Source organism: Tenrec ecaudatus, chromosome 6, assembly GCF_050624435.1.
Source record: "Tenrec ecaudatus isolate mTenEca1 chromosome 6, mTenEca1.hap1, whole genome shotgun sequence".
In the NCBI taxonomy this organism is placed as follows: Eukaryota; Metazoa; Chordata; class Mammalia; order Afrosoricida; family Tenrecidae; genus Tenrec; species Tenrec ecaudatus.
In genome coordinates, this window is record NC_134535.1 from 167,576,239 (window position 1) to 167,596,087 (window position 19,849).

The following is a 19,849-nucleotide window of genomic DNA, read 5'->3' on the forward strand; positions in this document are numbered from 1 at the left end:
TGCAAGTCCAACTTTGCTGAAGGCCGTCCAACGAAAGTTGCAGCAGTACATTGACCGGGAGCTGCCAGAGGTGCAAGCCAGATTCAGAAGAGGACATGGAACAAAGGATAGCATTGCCGATGCCAGAGGGGCTATGGCCCAAAGCACAGAATACCAGAAAGGTGTTTATTTGTATTTTATTGACTATGCCAAGGCATTCGACTGCGTGGATCATAACAAACTATGGGTAAATTGAGACTAACAGGAATTTCAGAACACTTCATTGTCCTCGTAGGGAACTTATAAACAGATGGAGAACAGGGCATACTGCATGGTTTAAAATCAGGAAGAGCGTGTCCGGTTGTCTCCTCTCATCATACTTACTCAATCTGAATACTGAGCAAATCATCAGAGAAGCTGGATTACCTGAAGAATGTGCATCAATTTTGGAGAACGGCTTACCAGCAACCCACGATATGTACGTGACACGAAACTGAGGACTCACACTTGCGAATGAAGATAGAAGATGGCGGCCTTCAATGGGGATTACAACCTAATGTAAAGAAACCCAAAATCCTCACAACAGGACCCAATGGTAACATCAGAACAAACAGAGACAAGATTGAAGTTATCGAGGATTTCGTCTGGCTTGGATCCATAATCAATGCTCATGGAAGCAGCAGTCAAGAGATCAAAGGACACATTGCATTGGGTAAATCGACTGCCTCAGACCTCATTAAAGTGTTGGAAAGCAAGGATGTTACTTTTAGGATTTCGTTGCACCTGACCCAAGCCGTGGTATTGTCCATTGACTCAGCAGCACGTTGGACAACAGTGCAGAAGAACTGAAGCATTTCAATGATGATGCTGGTGAAGGGTACTGAAAGTACCCTGGGCTGCCAAAAGAACAAACCAGGCTGTCTTGGGAGAAGCACCCCTAGAATGAGCCTTAGGGGCAAGGATGGAGAGACTTCCTCTCGCACGCTTTTGGATGTGTTGTCAGGAGAGACCAGTCCCCGGAGGACATCATGCTTGATAAAACAGAGGGCAGTGGAAACAGAGGAAGATCTTGGACAAGATGCATTGACACAGTGTCTGTAACAATGAGCTCAAAAATCACAATTGTGAGGATCGCGCAGGACTGTGGTACATGTTCTGTGGTGCATAGTATCGCCCTGAGTGAGAGCTGATTCACCAGCACCTACCAACAGCATTCACCAGAAGGGACTCCCTGGCAGTGTGTTTGGTTTGGGTATTAACCTACAAACCAAAAGAAAGCTTGATGGGGGCACTAGTGTTTCAGTTCCAAAAGCTGCCAGGGTTTAGAAGCCTCTCAAAAGAGAAGATAAAAGGGAGAGCAGTCAGAAGAGAGAGGAGTAAAAGTATGAAAGAAAATGAAGAAATAACTTTCTAATTTGGAATGAAAACTAATTTTTGTCTTTCCTTCATTTTAGCTCATTTGGTAATCTAATGAACTGACATAAAAGAATTCCTTCCAACCAAGCAATTCTAAACTACTTAAGAATTCCAAAACTTAAAGCTATGAACAGAACTTACTTAGCATTACAAAGCACCACAACAAATACATAAAATATTAACAGTTAATTTCCCATCTAAACTGTTGCATTTCTTTAGAATTCTCGCTATCTAAGCCCTCAGAAAATGCTCAATTACAGAATTCAAATCACTGAGTATGCGAAAATTGAATTTATTTCCTTCCATATTACCGTTCAGAGAAAGAGCTTTCAAGCCTTTGAGAAAATGGAAATATTCTTCTTAAGTGTCCCACCTCTTCTCCAGAAAAAAAAGAGGTTGTTTTCTAACTTACGACATTTACACTTTATGCAAACATCTATCTGTACACACACACACACACACTGCACTGTCACCTTTGGAGTAATGGTTTGCCTTCACAGCTCCTTAGGAAAGAGAGTAGAGTACTGGTTAAGGGTGTGGACACTGGGGACTTAAGGACATACACCCTCATCCCAAGCTCAACTGCTTATCAGCTCAATTGCAAGGGAAAATAACCTAAACTTTCCAAGTGTTGAGTGCTTAATCTAAACACAGATAATAGTAAACAGCTGGTTCCACTGGGTTGTTTGGGAATCAGCGAGATAAGGCCTGAAATAAAAGGTTCCTGATGATGGTGTTCTTGAGCCCCAACACCCAGCACGATCCCTTGTGCATAATAGCTCATGAATAGCTGGCTCTTCCTTGAATTGAGCTGATCTCCACACCGTGTCTGCTGGATGAAGCCCCAACGTCCTTGCAGAGGAGACGATACCTGTGCACACTAGTCAACAAAACCAGATGTGTTCACCTGACCGCTCTGCGATGACCCCATCCACTCTCAGCACTGGACCTGTCATCCTACAATTCTTTGTATGTGCTGCCTTCAGAGATTTGTGATTGGCAGCAGGAAGGAGAAGAAAACCAGCCTCTCGTGTAACTCGCTGCCATTTCTGACTCCTAGTCACTCTGTAGGGCAGGGTAGAACTAACTCTTTATGAGAATAGACAGCCCCATCTCTTCCCTGAGGAGCGGCTGGTGGTTTCAAACTGCTGACCTTGTGGGTCACAGCCCAACACATCACCGCTAGGCCACCGGAGCTCCTGTTTTCGTGTCATAGAGACCTTTTCCCTTGGCACTTCCAGGCCCGGGCAGACTCTATGAAAGCAACAAATGCTTGTTCCTAGGGTGGGCTAAACACTCTTGTACCCACCAATTGAACCCAAAGGAAGTGGTGAGCCTTCAGTGAGATTTTTATACTGCATCTGTGGTGTTCACGTTGGAGTCACTTCCCCGCCCACCACCTGCAACGGTCCTATCAAAGCCCACCGTCAGCACGAGGCAGTAACTAGCCTCTCCTACACTGACCCCGCCCTTCCCGACTCCTTATTATAAATTAAAACCTACTCACACCAGGTTCTTATTTCATCAGACACCCTCCAAGCTCTGTGGAGAGATGATTAACTAATTATAAATTCTTCTGCGCTGCACCAGGGTATGGGCTAGGTAGGAAACAAGTATTTGATTGCTTGATTTAGCTCTACTTTCCAATGTGCTCAGAGTACTTCTCTGGAATTATCTAATTAATTCTAACTTGAAGAGAAGAAAGGCATATTGGATCTGCACAGACTCCAGCCAAGCCTCGGCACCCCCTGCCAAGTGTGAATGAGCAGGGGTGTTCTTGCCGGCCTCCGGAACAATGCCTCTCTTTGGCCAGTGCCCAATTTTTTGAACTAATGGCTCAGAGCCCCCAAATTAGCATTTCACATCGACCAAGAAATAACTCCCAACCAAGTTTTCATAATATTCCTAACCAACAGTGAATTCTACATTGAGTTATATTGTCTTCTAATGAAATGGGCTGAGAAACAGCCTCAGAAAGAGGGTGCAAGGAACCACAATCTCCTCTGTGATCTGAGAAACGGCCAAGGAAATAATTAGATCTTGCCCTACCGAGAGCTGACTTCTCTCATTAAGAAGCGCTACAAGGAGGGAGGGGGGTGAACAGTGATGGGAAAACCACATTAATTAAGGGTAGGGCTGCACAGCCAATGATAGCGATTGCTGTCGATAAGCTACACACCTGTGAAAAGTTGACTTGGCTACAGCTGTGTCACAGATATATTGACAACAATAAGCGGAGCTGCTGAGACTGTGTATGTACAACTCAAAACCTCGTGGAATTTGGTTACTTGGTTTGAAAGTTTAAGGTTGTTTATGGCGCATCTCAATCGATTGGCCCAATTACTTGTTTGGTGCTTCTCTGTTCCAGCTTCTAGCATATTGCACAGTGCCTGGGATCTCAAAAGGTTTCAAGTGGTTAACCAAGACACAGCAGTCGGGTCTACTCACTGGAAGAAGAAGGAGATTCAGAAATAGGAGGAGCTTACAGAATGTGTGGCTGCTTGTCTCCAGGAACAAGTGCTTCCTTTGACCGGAAACCAGAAAAAGTAGATAGTGCTCAACTACAACTACTGAACATTTGGATCAAAGATTCAATAGAAGAATCCTAATTAAATGGGAGAATTTCAAATACTCTGGACCTATACTTTTCTGGAGCTACAACATCTGGATGAGACCTGAAACTATTGCCCTAAGGTAATCTGTAAGCCTTCATTAAAAAAATATCCCCCGAAGTCATATTAAAACTGAACAAGAGCTTAGTTTAACCAGTAAAAGCAAGGTTTGCCGGGAGCGTTATACTCTTTTAAGAGCTACTTACATGGGATCAATTTGCCAACAGCAACTAAACTATTACATGGGACTCACATAAGGCTGTGAGCTTATTTTAATGAGGGAGAACAACTCAAAACAGGGAGGGTAAAGATTAGTAGCGCAACTGTAAGAGTGCAATTAATGTCACTAAATTGTATATGAAACTCTTGAACTAGTGTGTATTTTGCTGTATATCTTCTCAGCAACAACAAAATAAGTAAAATTTAGGGGAAGAGAAAAAGAAACTACAGATAAATATTTTTCAAACAACATGAGCCAGGCAGCTTCGTTCCTCCACAAGATCGACTCTTTCCTCTTTTTCACACCAAGGATTTTCAGGGGCTGTATTAATCACAGACTCCAGCACCGCATAATACTGAACTTTCTCCAAAACTCATTGACGTCACAGGAAGGAAGGAAATGGGATAAGGAAGTGATGGTCCCCTGAGGGAATTGCAACTGATGAGTTGAAACGAAATGTATATGAATCGCTTCACACACACACAAACACACACACACACACACACAACCTGATGATCTGCTCTGTAAACCTTACCTTATGCACAATCAAAGAAAGTTTTCTTTTTAACATTCTATTGACAAACACTGCTTTCACACCTAGTGATTCTATTGACATCCACAACCTAGGGTAAGGCAGGTATTGGGTTCTTCCTAGTCTCTAGCCCAAGATCACAATCAACAAACAGCAGGAAGGGGGAACTCAGCCCACTCGTGCCTCCTCCCACGGCCCTGTAATTGAACCAGACTGTTGACCAAGGGGTTGCCAGTTAGCTCCTTCTTACTTCCCACATCACGGCAGGCAAAGACTTGAGACAAGACTGCTTCTCAGAAAGAGGCCTTTGAGTGTGCAAGACAGTGCTATCGAGCGTCCCTGTAGAAAACACTGCTGTGCAAGCCCCTCGCCTTAACCAATGTGTTTCACCATATTGACGGCGAGCCTCCATCCAAAGTCACTGACGACGAGCCAACTGTGGCGTTCTCAATCTTTGTTCCTGCTGTCGGCATGACAGACGAAAGAAATGTGAAGAAAGTGACAGGATGAAAACAAAGTGAGTCGCTGGTGTGAGAGACGCAGACAAGGTGTTAACCCCACAGACACTGCAAGCAGATCCAGTTAACACCTCCTGATCTCCCCACATATGCAGTGTGGGAAAGCTATTTATAAAATGTTTCTAAACATTTAGGACCAAATAAGTCAATATTGTTGGGAAACACTTAACTCTGACCAGAACTCACTGACTTGCCCTCGCCCCACTTGAATAATAGAACCCAGACAACCGGGATGCCTAAAGCCCAGGAATCATGCACAGACGCGAAAATGTCTGTCCTCACCAGGCACACAAGGCCAGTGGGTAGAGGACAGAGAGCCGCCCTGGCCCTCTCCTTCCTTCCTTCCTTCCTTCCAACAAATCAACAGTCGAGGAGCCATTGTGAGAGCGAGGTTGTTCTCTGCCACACACCGGGTCGCCTTGAGTCTGAAATGCCTCCGCCGGGGCAGCTTGTTTTCTGGTTTTGGACCTTTTCATCCAGAATCCCCAACCAGGCCTGCTTTCAGCCCTGACACAGGTGGGTGACTCGGTCTTAACAGGATGCTGACCAAACTCCGAGCGCAGTGGCCTTCTGAGCAATATCCAGTACCAGTGTGACTACGTAGGCTCTGTAGACATTACCTGACTCTGTAGTTCACTTTGCTGCTTCAGGCGAAGGTTTTCAGGCGTATCTGCCACTGTCGTGAAGGACTGCTTTGGGTAGTGTCTATGGACAAAAGTTTTAAAAGAACATAATTAGAATACTATGAAAATAGTATTATATAACTTTAACATCAGTTACTTTTTTTCCTTCCCATTTGTCCCTAAAGGAAGAGGTATCTCTTCCTGGGCTAAGGCCATCTTTCCCTCTCTCATCTAGACCCCATGCTCACTCCTGTTCCCAGGGCCCTCAATTACTCAGTGATTATCCATGATCTTCCAAACCTTCAACCTCGGCTTCTCCTATATATCAGCCACATCCTATCTACACTCACGCATGCTCAAAGCTCCAAACTTCTAATAACATACTCCCCACCCCCGCCCACTACCTCTCACTCCAAATCCAAAACCTCAGACAAACTCCATTAAAGAGAGGATTCAACTCCGTGTTTCTGCTCCTCTCTTCACCTCTGAGCATTCTCGTTTCTAGCTTCTGTCTCTCAAAGTTCCTCCTATCAAAGTCCTAATCACTTCCTATGTATGGTAGTTATATAATCAGTTGTCAGTTTGAGAGGATTAAGAGTGAAAGGTGGAGTCTAGCCTGTCAATTAGGTCACAGCCAATGAGGCCTCTGTGTGGGCATGGCCTTCCCCTGAGGATTCTGGGAACTCCTGTATTTCTTCCTTGGAGGCAGGAGACACTCTTTCTCTCTGTTCACTCCCTGCAAGACATTCTTGTTGACAGGCCACATGGAAACAGGCTGAGCCTCATAGCTGGAGGAGCCACGAGGAGACCCCTGCCAGCGCTGAGATGCTTACACTGCCACTGGATCCACAAGACTTCCCACCCACTGGCCTGTGATCTTCCTGCATTTGGCATGATTGCATGTGTTGTGTGAGTCTGAAGAGGACTTTATAGATTGGTATCGGACATATGGGCTAATATTGGACTTATGGACTTGATCTGGACCGGGCTGGGATGTTTTCTCAATATTCAATTGCTCTGGTCTATAAAACTCTTTCTTATTCACACATGAGTATCTATGAATTTGTTTCTCTAGTCTACCCAGACTAAGACACTATGGAACAACCAATAGACATCTCGTAATTCTCTTCCTTGGTCTGCACATCACCACATCGTCCTGGCTTGTGATCCCCCTCTCTGGCAGCTCGCCTCTGTATCTTTGGGGATTTTCTGCTTGCCAACCGCCTCCTTCCAGTGTTCTAGCATGAATTTCTTTCTCCTCTAGGTGCGCTCCCTTCATTCTCATGGCTCCGAGAGCTCTTGAGTTATATGCAGATGTGATACTTAATATCATGTGTCAACCTAACTAGGCTACAGTGACAGATGTTTGGCCAAACACTAGCCTAGTTGCTGTCCATAATGTACTCTGAAATAAAATGTAGTAGGATGAAAGTCCAAAAAGTTATCTAATCAGTCTGTGAAAAGAATTTCCCTAGGATGTACTTTGCCTCCAGAACATAACATAGATTCAGCAGAATTTTCTTCTCTGGACTCTTCCTATCACCTAACCTTTGGAACTGATGACACAAGTCTGGCAGAGTTTCCATCTGTCACCTGACTTACAAACACTGGACTCATCTGACTGCACAATCACTTGGGCCAATTCTTTAAAATAAATCAATCTCTAGATAAAGAGATAGAGGAGCAAAATGCAGGTGTGTGTGTGTGTTTTCTGAGTCTATTCTGCTAGAGAAGCCCACAGCAGAATTACTCTGACATCTGTATCTCAGGCTCATTCTTCTCTCCTGCTTTTCAGATCCAATGGCATTTCACTTGCCCTCCTGTCTCTACCCCAAACTCAACCTGTCTAAACCGGAACTGCTCACCATCCCACCCTCAAAACGAGTCTCTCCTTATTGTCTTCCGCCTGGGCACCATCATCCACTTGCCTGAGTCAGAAAATAGGAAGTCCCCTTAACTCTTTACCCCACACCCTATAGTCTTTTGATTTTATATTTGAAATAAATATATATTAGTCCACTATAATATTTGAATATAAAAACAAACAACCAGCAACAATAAAACTCACTGCCGAGTGAATTGTGACTCACAGTGACCCTACAGGAGAAAGTAAAAACTGTCCTTGTGGGTTTTTGAGACTAAATCTTCATGGGAAGAGAAAGTCTCACCTTTCTCCCACACGGTGGCTGGTGGGTTAGAACTGCAGACCGTGTGGTTAAAAGCTCAACAAAATCCATTATGCCTTCAGGAAGCCAGGTTTTCGTTTAGTTTTGATTTTGGTTTAGTATAAACCACGTTTATCTTGTCAATTAACTGCAATACTCACCAGGCTGTTACATCAGATCCAAATTGCCAGAGCAAGCTTTCTAAAGCATAAACTTGATCACATTATTCCTCCGCTACAAATCTTCAACATCTCCAAACCTACTGTCATCAATCAAGTCACTTCCAACAGTCAGCCTATGCAGGGTTTCTCGGATGTAGTCCCTCTGCTTGCTGCTCCCAGCTCCTGCCTTGCTCTAAGAACACATTACTTGTTGCTTGTGACTGTCACCCAGCCCCTTCTCCTTGCTGCTCTCCACCCCATGTCTCTCTCTCTGGATGGCTTCTCAAAAGGGTTCCTGTCTCATGGTTTCAAACTCTACTTTCTGTGTAGTAGGGCATCCTAGTTCTTTGGCATCCCTGTGCTGGACTTCCCAAGATAACATTGATGGAATACTATGGGCGGCCCCAAATAAACTGTAAAATGTATCAAAATCACACTCCAAAGCAAACTTGCTGCCTTTGAGTCAATGCTGACTCAGAGTGACCCCCTGTGGATTTCCAAAACAGTAACTGTTTCCTCAAGTAACGAGCCCAGTCTTTCTCCCTAGGAGCTACTGGTGGTTTTGAACTGCAGACAATGTAGATCGCAGCCCAATGTGTAACCGCATCTCTAAAATAAGAAATACCGTGTAGTTCTAATTGTAGGAAGAAAATTAGTCTAATCGTAGGAAGAAAATGTCAATGAGCCTATCGGTTCTCCACATTCATTAAGGAATTTAGCATCCCAAATATAAATGTTGTTGTTGTTATTGAGACTATACCCAGCACAACATACTCCCCCTTCAACAGCTCCTACATGGACAATTCAGGGCCTGATCCCATTCTTCAGGTTGTGCAAGCATTCTCACTCACCCCCCATTCCCTGAGTTGCTCCTCTGTGTTAGCATAAACTCACTGTCCCTGGGTTTCTGGTCTCAGCTTGTGAGTTGTTGTAACTACTCTGATTTCAAACCGGTATCATGTTTTCAAAAGAGCATTGTATTGGGTTTCAGGTGAAAGTTTACACAGCAAATTAGCTTCCTCAGCAATACACACACACACACACACACACACACACACACTGCTCCGGGCCCAGGTGCTATCCCCGTAACATATACACATGCTCCCTTTCACCCTGCTTTGCTGCTTCCACCCCCACCTGTACTCCTGCCCCTCCTCACTGTCTCCATTTTCGTTTTTGTGGATTGTTGCTGCTGCTGCTGCTATTTGCTTTTAGGTAAACGGTCCCCTTTGGGTCCCCTTTGGTTGACTGTTCTGGAAAATACATTCTTCCTGGGTGCTATTCCATGGGTCAATCTACTATTTGGCTGAAAGGTGACCTATGGGTGTGACCTCAGTTTCAGGTTAAAAGAGCATCTTCAGGCAACAGGCTCAGTACCTTAGCTGCAGTCTCTCAAGACCTAAGTCTGATGGGTTTTTTGTTTGTTTGTTTTGTTTTTAAATCATTTTATTGGGGGTTCATACAGCTCTTATCACAATCCATACATACATTCATTGTGTCAAGCACATTTATACATTTGTTGCCCTCATCATTCTCAAAACATTTGCTTTCTACTTGAGCCCTAAGTATCAGCTCCTCATTTTCCCCTCCCTTCCTACCTCCCTCTCTTACAAACCCTTGATAATTTATAAATTATAATTATAAATCAGATGTTTTGTTTTGATGAACTTGAGTTATAGTCTGTGTTTTTCTCTCCCTCTAACCTTCCCTTGTGAGGTCAGTTTGAACCAACCAGCAGCATCCGGTTCTGTCTCAGCTAGAGGTGGCAGTGGTTTGGGGGCCATTCCCCCTACAGGCTAATTGCTTCTTTGAGTCTTGGGTGGCCCTCCCTCTACTTTGCTCTAGCCAGGAAGAGATCCATTGATCTCTTCAATGCCTGCCTGCAAGCTTTTAAGACCCTGAAGGCTACTTACTAAGTCAAACCAGAGAACAGTATTTCCCAAAGTGGATGAAACCGCTGCCTGCGGCACTGAAATGATGGGGAGAGGACTGCAAGAGATACCCACACTTCATCCTGCATTAGGAGGGCTAATACTAAAGGTGTTTAATGGCCAGCGGGGCGATGAGTCGTTTTTTGTTGTTGTTGTTTTCTAAAAAGGGAATAACTCAAATAAGCTTGAGACCGCATGATGATAGGCCACTATCTTTATGAACTATGTCATGCCAACAGATCTAGCTGCCCTCCGGGGATATAGTCCTTAATCTACAAGCCCAGTAACTGAGTCCTGAGGGGTGTTTGAATATCCTAAGAAAATTCCTTCGCTGTGTGCTCTAGCATATATATAAATATGTATGCAGTGCCTATAAATGCGTATATACAGATGCCTATAGCTATGTTCACATGTGCACTTGCATTCCCTCCGATGGATCCCTCGCTGTCTGTAGCAACCACACCTCCCTCGGTAACCACTCACCAATTCTGGGTTGCTATTCCTGTGATTGCAGAATTACATGAGGTGCAGTAGTAGCCGTTGTCCTGTATCTCTGCGAACCTCTGAGCATCTTCTCATCTACCTTGGTCCTGCTGTGTGACTGACTGGTGCTGCGATGGCTGGATCTGACAGTTTTTGTGTCTCTGTGATATCTACCAGGAGTGGGACTGCTGGATCATATGGTATTTTGATTTCTAGCTTTTGGAGGAAATGCCTAACATTTTCCACAGCCATTGTTCCATTGTATAATCCCACCAGCAGTGTCTACGGGTTCCAATCATCCCACAACCTCCCAGCATTTGTTGACGTGTGGGTTTTTGTGTTAGCTTTGTTGTGTTATCATGGCTATTTTGCAGGTGTGAGACAACATCTCATGGTCGTTTTGATTTACATCTCTCAAACGGCTAATGACCCCGAGCATCTTTTCCTGGATTTTTTTAACTGCCTTAATGTCTTAGTCGATGAATGGTCTGTTTGTGGTATTTGTCCGTTTTTTATGGGGTTGTTTATCTTTTTGTGGTTATGATGTTGAAGTTTTCTATGTTCTAGGGATTTAACCATTGTCAGATAAATCATTGCCAAAAATGTATTCCCAGACTACTACTACTCCTCTTGTGGTTGTTGCTTCAAGATCATTTTTAGCAGGCCCCAGCAATCTAGTTAAACTTCTGTTGTTTCTCTATTTAGAGTTATATTTGACAGTAACTTTGTGACCTAAGTTAGGGCTCCTCCCTTGGTCCCAATGTTCTAGGAAACTTTATAGTTTTCATTTAACACTTCAATCTTTGCTCCAGTTTGAGTAAGCTTTGGTACATGCTGAGCTGTGGATCCTATTTTATTTTCTGCAAACGGGTATCCAGTTTTGCCAGCACAATTTGCTAGGAGACTCTTTCTTCCACTTCAGTGAACTTCAGCCCTGTCAAAGATAAGCTGTCCAGAGCTGGCTAGATTTATTCCTGGGCTCTCCATTCCATCCCATTGGTCTATCTACGTGTCTGTCACGGTGCTGCCACTGGATGCTTTGACTGCTGTGTCTGTATCGTACTGAGGTTGCACATTGTCGGGTCCTGCATTGTCCGTACTGCTTTAGCTTCTCTGGGTCACTTTGCTTTCATATAAAGTTGGAGATTAAAGATTTTGTTAAAGAATGTTGTTGAGATTTGGATGGGTACTGCCTTAAAGGTATAGATTCCTTGGGTGGAATTGACGTTTTCACACGGTTCAGGCTGCTGATTCATGAGAGCAGCACGTTTTCCCATTCGCGAAGATTTCTTTTGGTTTCTCACCGTAGTTTTTTGCAGTTTTCTTAGTATGCATCTTTTATACCCCTGCTTAGATTTACTCCAAAATACTTTGTTCTGTTTCATAGCTATCGTAACTAGTATTGTTTGCTTCATTTCCATTTTGCAGTTCTCCTTGTTAATGTAGGAAAATCCAGCTGATTTTTATATGCTGATTCTTATACCTTGCCACTTTGATGAGTACTTCCAATCCCAATGATTTTCTGTGTGTGTGTGTGTGTGTGTGTGTGTGGTCTTTGTATGAGTGTGTGTATACATGCATACATATATCTACACCCGATCATGCCATCTGTAACTATGTCTCGATAAACTCATCCCTCAGTCACCTGATGTCCTTTATTTCCCTGTTCGGCACCATTGTTGTGACTCTGGCTTGCGGTACGAGACTGACAGAGGTGGTAGAGATGGCGTCCTTGTCCCTTTCCTGTTCGGAGGGTGAATGCTTTCAATCTCGCTCCCTTAAGAATAAGGTTGGGTGTGGAGTTGTATATCTGCCCTTAGTAATGTTGAGAAATTTCTCTTTTAGTCTGCATCAATTCAAAAAACTGCGCGATGCTTTTACTTTGTTTTATTTATGTGGAAAATTATATTGGTTTTTGTTCTAATGTTGAACCAGCTTTGCATCCACGGTATGAAGCCACTGAGTAGGATGAGTGTGTTTCATATGCTATTGAATTCTCTTAGATGGAATGCATCTATATTCATGAAGGCCCTTGATCGTGTGTGTGTGTGTGTGTGTGTGTGTGTGTGTGTGTGTGTGTGAGAGAGAGAGAGAGAGAGACAGAGACAGACAGAGAGAGAGAGAGAGAGATGTTTGCCGGGCTTTGGTATGAAGGTTATGCTGCCTTCACAGAATGAACCTGGGAATATTTCCTCCTTTGCTGTGTCCTGGAACAGTGTGAGGAAAATTGGTGTCAACTCTTCTCTGAATGTTTTCTAGAAACCTCCAGTAAAACAATCTAGGCACAGGCTTTGTTTTTTTATCATTGGGAGGGTTTGTGTATTGTTTTTCTTTTAAATGTTTTGTGATTTCTTCTTTTGTTATGAACCTATTTAGGCTTTCTGTATTTTTCCAGGATTAAAAATTTGTTAGATTTAAAATTCGGGATATTCTATTATGATCTTTTTATCTCAGCTGATTCTGTTGTAATATCTCTCTTCTCATTGGTACTTTTGATTATTTGCCTCTTCTAACTTTTCTTTTGTCAATTTGGCCAGTGATTTGTCAATTTCATTGAGCTTCCCAAAGAACCTGCTTCTGAAGTCTAGATTTTTTTCTGTTGTTTATCTGTTTTCGATTTCATTTGCTTTGGTTCTAACCTTTGTTATTATTTATTATCTGTCTTTCTGGCAACAGTGGGATTCTATTGCTGCTTCTTTTCTGTTTGTCTGAGTTGTAGGGTCAGGACGTGATTCTGACCATTTTGTCTTTTGCTATGTGCATTTATTGCTTCTCTGAGCACTACTTCTGCTATGTCTTGAAGTTTTACATAGGTGTGCTTTCATTTTCTCTTGATTTTAATAATCTCATGTTTGTGTTTTTATTTCTTCTGTTACCCAACAGTTTTAGAATAAGGTACTATTCGATGTCCATGTGTTTTATATTGCCCTTGAGCTTTCCACTATTGGATAGAATGGTTTTATAGCATTATGATCGGACAAGATGCTTTGTGTTACTTTTGTAGTTGAGTGGATTGAGGCTTGTTTTGTGGCCAACAATGGGGTCTAATCTGGGGAACAATCACGGGCAGTGCCAACGACTCTGGTCTGTGCTGCTGTGGAGTGGTGTGTGCTACAGACGTGTCTAGGAGAGCAAGTCGGTTGCTTGTTCTAGTTATATATTTCTTTAATCGCAGTTGGGATTCTTTTTAGCTGTTCTGTTCACCAATGAAAGTGGTGCCTCAAATTCTCCTACCATAATTGTAGAGCTGCCTGGTCCTCTTTTTAATTCTGTGAACGTTTGCTTATGTATTTTGGAATTCTGTCACTAGGTACATAATTATATATTGTGGTATGTCCTCTTGGTTGATTGACCCTTTCGTCATCAATGTAATGGCCTTCTTTGTCTCATCGTTTGGACTTGGGTGGCACTAGAGCTGGAGACCCTTTGGTCATGCCGATGTTGCCCTTATGTTAAATCTCCTGATTCATGAGAATGACATGCTTCTCCACACATGTACGTTTCTTTTAGTTTCCTTAGTAGTGTTTTGCAGTTGACTTAGTATAACTGTCTTATATCCCTCATTAAAATTATTCCTATTTTATCAGAAATTAATATTGTCACTGCTCCGTTCTTTGGTTTGCAGGGTAATTTTTTCCCCATCCTTTGACGTTTAACCTGTTTGTGTCTTCGCATCTAAGATGTGTAGGCCACACATGCAGTGTCATGTGTTCTTTTCATATTTTTCGTGGTTGTAGATTTTGTGTTTACTGAGTCAATTTGGTTTTTCTTATTTTGGTGAATAAATTTGTTAGCTTTCTTGGTGGTTACTCTGGAAATGACTTTTCTCTTCCTGAGTTTAAAACAGGCTGTTGTATCTTCGTATCACCTTGACTTCCTCTTCACATGGAAACTCTTTAACGAAACTATTCCCTGTGTTGGGTTTGAAGTTGTCATCATTTAAAAATTAACTGAGCTGGTTCCCTGTTTCCAATTTTGCAGCCCTGTTTGACATTTGAGAATACTTTATGTAGGCTGTATCTGGGCAATGCTGTCGTGTACGGTGATCTCGGGTTGTTATCTAATGCCTTTGGTTCTCTGTTTGAAAGAATCCCTTTTTAGTGTCTTATGAAGTTGGCTTGGCTTTCACAAGTTGCCCCAGTCTACCTATCTGGGAATCTCACAGTTTTGCCATCATAGTTGAAAGACACTTTTGCTGGATATGTGATTCTTGGTTGGCAAATACTATCTTTCAAGATTTTGTATACATCATCCTACATGCATGGCTTCTGCTGAAAACCAGCACTTGGCCATTGGTGTCCTTAACCATCCCTATATAATGCTTCATTTTCCATGCGCTTCCCTAAGAATTATTTGTTTTAATTTTTTTAATTTTTAATCATTTTATTGGGAGCTCTGACAGATATAATGATCCGTAGTTGAATTGTTGACACGTTTTATGCCCCAGTGATTTGCTTTTTAGGTCTCTTTCATAAGGTTTTTCATGCTTCTTGGATGGAAACCTTCTCATCTGTCATAATTATTACGAAATTTCTCCACCAGCAAATCTTTAAAGATTCTAAGCTTTCATTTGTCCCCCCCTACCCTGACATTCTAATCAAGCATAGAGCATCCTCAAGAACAATGTCCCGCATAACTAAGGCTGTTTTCATTGGCTTCATTCTTTTCTTTCTTTCGGATGGTTCCTCAGTCAAACGCGTACCAAGGGATTTCTCTGCGATTTCACTGAAACTTTCCTCCATTGATTCCACTGTTACGTCCTTCCATTGAGTTATCAATTTCTAATATTTTATTGTTAAAATTCTAGATCTAGTTGTTTCCCATGGTGTCTGGCTTTCTATTTATTCTGTCATTTTGTTCTTGTCCTGTTTTCCTGAATTCTTCTAGGGCTTTTCTGTGTTTTCCTTGATCTCTTTGAACATCCTATATATGTCCTTTGAATTGCTTATCAGGTAGTTCTGTTACATTTCTTACTCCCCTTCTCCTTCCTCCCCACCCCCCATGATTTTTCTCATTTGTTTAAGCCATCTTCTCCTACATCTTCACGTGATTTGTTATTATTCACTGTCTCTGAAGCTTTAAGGTGCTAATGGATTGATGTATTTCATTGTTTCTAACTGTATCAATGCTTGTTCTGTGCTGATTTGTTTTACTTTAATGTTGCCCGAACTTGGCTTCTTCTCTTTATCTCTGGCAAGCCTTTCTTCCTTGGTAGTATTTGGTTTTTGCTTTACGGTTCTGTGGTGGGTGTAACTTTGGTGGTGTCTGTTGGCGGAGCATGATGATCCCTGACTATTGTGCCTCCACTCTAGGAAGCTTCACATATACGCCTTCCGTTACCAGATTGAACGGAGGTGGAAGATCAGAGTCTCTCTCTAATTTGGGGGGTGGAGGTGAGAAAGTGTTGGGTAGTCAGGGTCCCTTGTGGAAGTATAGAGTCCTCCCAGATTGGTGCTAGGAGTTGGTGCATTTTATGGAGACCAAGGCAGGATCTCTCCTTATCTGCTGAGACTCTCAGTTACTTCTACCCAAATGGGCAGGGTAGGCTCACCGTGAGCGCATGAAGTGGCATCTCAGTAGATGACAGACTACCCAGGATGTCAATGTAAGCACAGACAGTATGAAGAAATCGTTTGGATACGAGAAGAGTGGCACTGCAGCCAAGCGGGCAGATGAGGGCACTGGTTTCTGCTCCCCTTTGGCAGAGGTTCCGAGGGCCCCTGTCAAAATGCTGACGAGCGTGTTTGTTTTCTGACCAGTCACACAGGGAGCATCCTAGCTGACTACGGGGTTGGGTGCTCTTTTGTGCGTGCACCACTGGTTGTCAGGCGGTTGGAGGTAAGGGTGCTCGGGAGCATTTGGAACTCACACTAACTGTTGCTGGCAGGGCAGCGGGGAAGGTGGGTCTTGTTTCTCTGGTCATTAGTCTGGTAGTTGGAGCACAGGCCACTGAACACCAGGAGGATGGTCACAGCAGGCACAAGCCTATAGGTACCCGTTTGACAACGTGGGTGCTTGCACTGCAGGGGTGTGTAGCAGAGTGGGCCTGAAGTGCTGGTCACAGTGTAGAACACAGGAGCACATACCGCACAGATGCCAGGGGAGGTGCAAGCCTCTGGTCACAGGCTCTAGGACAGTGGTTCTCAGCCTTCCTCGTGCCGCGACCCTTTCATACAGTTCCTCATGTTGTGGTGACCCCCAACCATAGCATTATTTTCGTTGCTATTTCATCACTCTCATTTTGCTAATGTGATGAATCGGGAGACCCCTGTGAAAGGGTCGTTTGACCCCCCAAAGGGGTCACAGCCCACAGGTTGAGAACCTGCTGCCCTGTGCCATAGCAGTGTGTGTCTTGAATCTCCTAATCACTGGGCTGCTTGCCACTGTGCCCCAGGAGGGCAGCAGGGGAAAATCATGTTCCCCAACCTGTGGTGTGAGCGCTGGGGCATGCCCCATAAATTATCCCCGGGAACCAGCATTCAGCCCAGATCAAATGTGAGGAGGGCAAGTCAGGTGGGGGATCCGCTAGCTGCCACCCTAAAAATCCTCCACTCTGCCAGTGCCACCTGCCCACACGATCAGGGTTCACCGCTGGTGAGTAGTTCTGTCTGTATTGTCCAGCTCCCTCCTGCTCTATGGGCACCAGGATCCCTCGGACTTCCACCCACCTCCCTGCACTTTCCCGCGTTAGTTCCAGGTCACGTCTATTCCAGGTTGATGGACTGTTTGTTGACATGGTATGTGCATCTCCTGTTGGGGAACCTTCCTGGGCACCTCACTTTGCCTCCAGCCGGTCACGCTGCTCTGGGTGGGCTGGTAGGGCGCCTACAGTCCGAAGGGTCCCTGTTTGCGGTTCTTGTTCAGTTTCCCTTCCCTTTGACGTGTGATCGAAGTCTTTCTCCTTCCATTTGCTGCTCCGGGTTCCCAGACGGCCGTCCATATCTGTTTCCCCAGTTCCTTGCTCTCGAGGGATGGCAGGGTAACTGTCACTCAGCTGCCATCTTGGATCTCATTATCACTGGGCTCATTTTAACGATTCCAATTAACATCGTCCAAAATGTTTTACAAATGTTCCTGCTTTCTTGGCCAGTATGCCACCCTAATGTATTTATTGATTATGGTAACTTCGAGCCGTCGTAAAAGATACTGTCCAAGCACAACTCAATAAAGCAGTAGTGCTTTCAAAGTTGACACCAGTGGGATGGACAACGGGGGTGAGGTCATTGCACTTTTATGGCTGCGGGACGATCGAGAAGTCACTTCTCATGCACAGCACTCTGGGTGCCTCCCGCAGTCTGCCTCCCTTCTTTTGTCTTTCTCCTAACCCAGACTGAGAAACCACATACTCAAGATCACTCCAAAGGCTGCTAAAAACTGCTATCGCCCTTGGCAGCCACTGATTTCATTCTGACTCACAGCAATGCCAAGCATGTCGTGTAGAACTCCTCCACGGGGTTTCCAACCTTTCCTAAGCAGATCCTCAGGCCTGCTTTCCGAGGGGCTGTCTCCTCTGGGTAGGTTTGAACCTCCAATCTTTCCGTTGCTAGTCACCTGTTTAGCCATTTGCACCCCCAGGGACTCGCTGATAAAACTACAGGGTTTGAATCAAGTGAGCAAGCCATGGCAGATATGACCTCACCCCTCTCCTTCTTGGGAAGCCATGGGCCTGGTGCTAACTACAACCCCTAGGGGATACTTTTGAGCTGTGCTTCAGACGGGGGAAGCTAGACAGACAACCCGTTATGTTGCACCATCTTTTCAAGTTCAACCTTGGGATGTTGAACTTCACTCAACTTTAAATTTTGGCACTTATCTGTTCCTCTACTTTTAAAGCTAAGAGCAAACTTTTAGTGGTTTTATTCCCCAAAATGTATTTGTGGAATAAATTTTCAGAGCTCTTTTTAGGAATCCATAATGTTCCATTCAAATTTTAAATATGCAAGTGTATGAATATATAAAAATGAGATGAGTAGACATATGCTCACTGCTACACTATTCACAATATAAACAAGGATGTAAAACAACCCAAGTACCCTTCCATGGATGGATAAATAACAATCGCTTGGAAACAAAGTCAATTTGTCTAACTTGACACCTCTGAAATCCTGTGTATGTTGGATTTCTCAAAGTCTTCATGGCAATGTAATAATGTCCAGATAAGCTGGTCCAATAGCATTCTGCTCTCAAGTGACAGGCTCAGTTCCATCCTTTGACCACACTACCCCGCCCGCCCCAACTAAGAAAAAAACAGCCCTGGAAACACTATGAGCAGTCCCTCCGAGAATCCTCAGGACACGCAAGTAAAACATGTTACGAATGGGTGGTGGCCTTCCAAGGCATGCTGTGCTTAGTCACTAGTTGCCATCAAGTCAAACACTAGCAAGGTCGCCCACGATGGACATGTTTCAGCAGACCTTCCACATGAAGACAAGAAAGAAAGGTTTGATGGTCTACTAGCCCCAAAAATAGCCCCCAAAACTCTATGGAGCAAAACAGTTCATTCTAACTCTTCCCAAATGCTGCATTTGTGAGATTGTGGGAAACCTTCTTAAAATTAGTTTCTTGAATGAAAACCTCCAAAACACAACAAAAAAAAGAGAAGACGACGGAATATTCCCACCAAGCCTAGAGGAAGAACAGTGTTTCTATATCCTTATGAGCAGTCAGAGTGTGTGACAGAAGGCCTGGGCAGGAGAGATGGATATTCCGAGAATCTTAAAATAAAGAAATCGAAAGAAGACATAAAAGATGGGAGGGTGAGTTGACACAGGAATAAATCTTGTGTAAAACAAAACGCCAGATGTGGAAATTTGACACTGGAGTCAGTGGAAAGATCTAGGAAACATTGCCACGTGTTTACGGATCATCAATAGATGCCTCTGAGCGCAGGTACATAGGAATTGAATTAAGTGTGTTATCATGATTTGGCTGACAACTGCAACAAACCCCCTGATGGCGGAGGGAAAGATCGAGGCATGAAGGAAGAGAAGACCACACCTGAAACAACGACCTTAGGGCACCGAAAGAGAACTTCCCAAGTTTGTATCTCCATGAGGTTCATAGCAAATTCAGCGAGAAAACGGTATCTGCCAACCAGTGGGAGAGAGCTGGCCCGAGGGATGAAAGCAGCCGAGCATCAACGACAATGTCCAGCTAAGCAAGAGCACCAGCAGGAGCTGCAGACCTCTTCCCATCCAGAGCACGGCGGC

At 43.9% G+C, this 19,849-nt stretch overlaps 1 protein-coding gene across 1 annotated transcript in view; it reads right to left on the bottom strand.

The window, feature by feature from the left end:
- NEBL (nebulette) overlaps positions 1–19,849 on the bottom strand; it is a 451,165-nt gene that overhangs the window by 274,620 nt on the left and 156,696 nt on the right. The window contains exon 3 of the mRNA XM_075552464.1: positions 5,898–5,982. Coding sequence (XP_075408579.1) covers positions 5,898–5,982 — 85 coding nt within the window. The remainder of the gene's footprint in view (positions 1–5,897; positions 5,983–19,849) is intronic.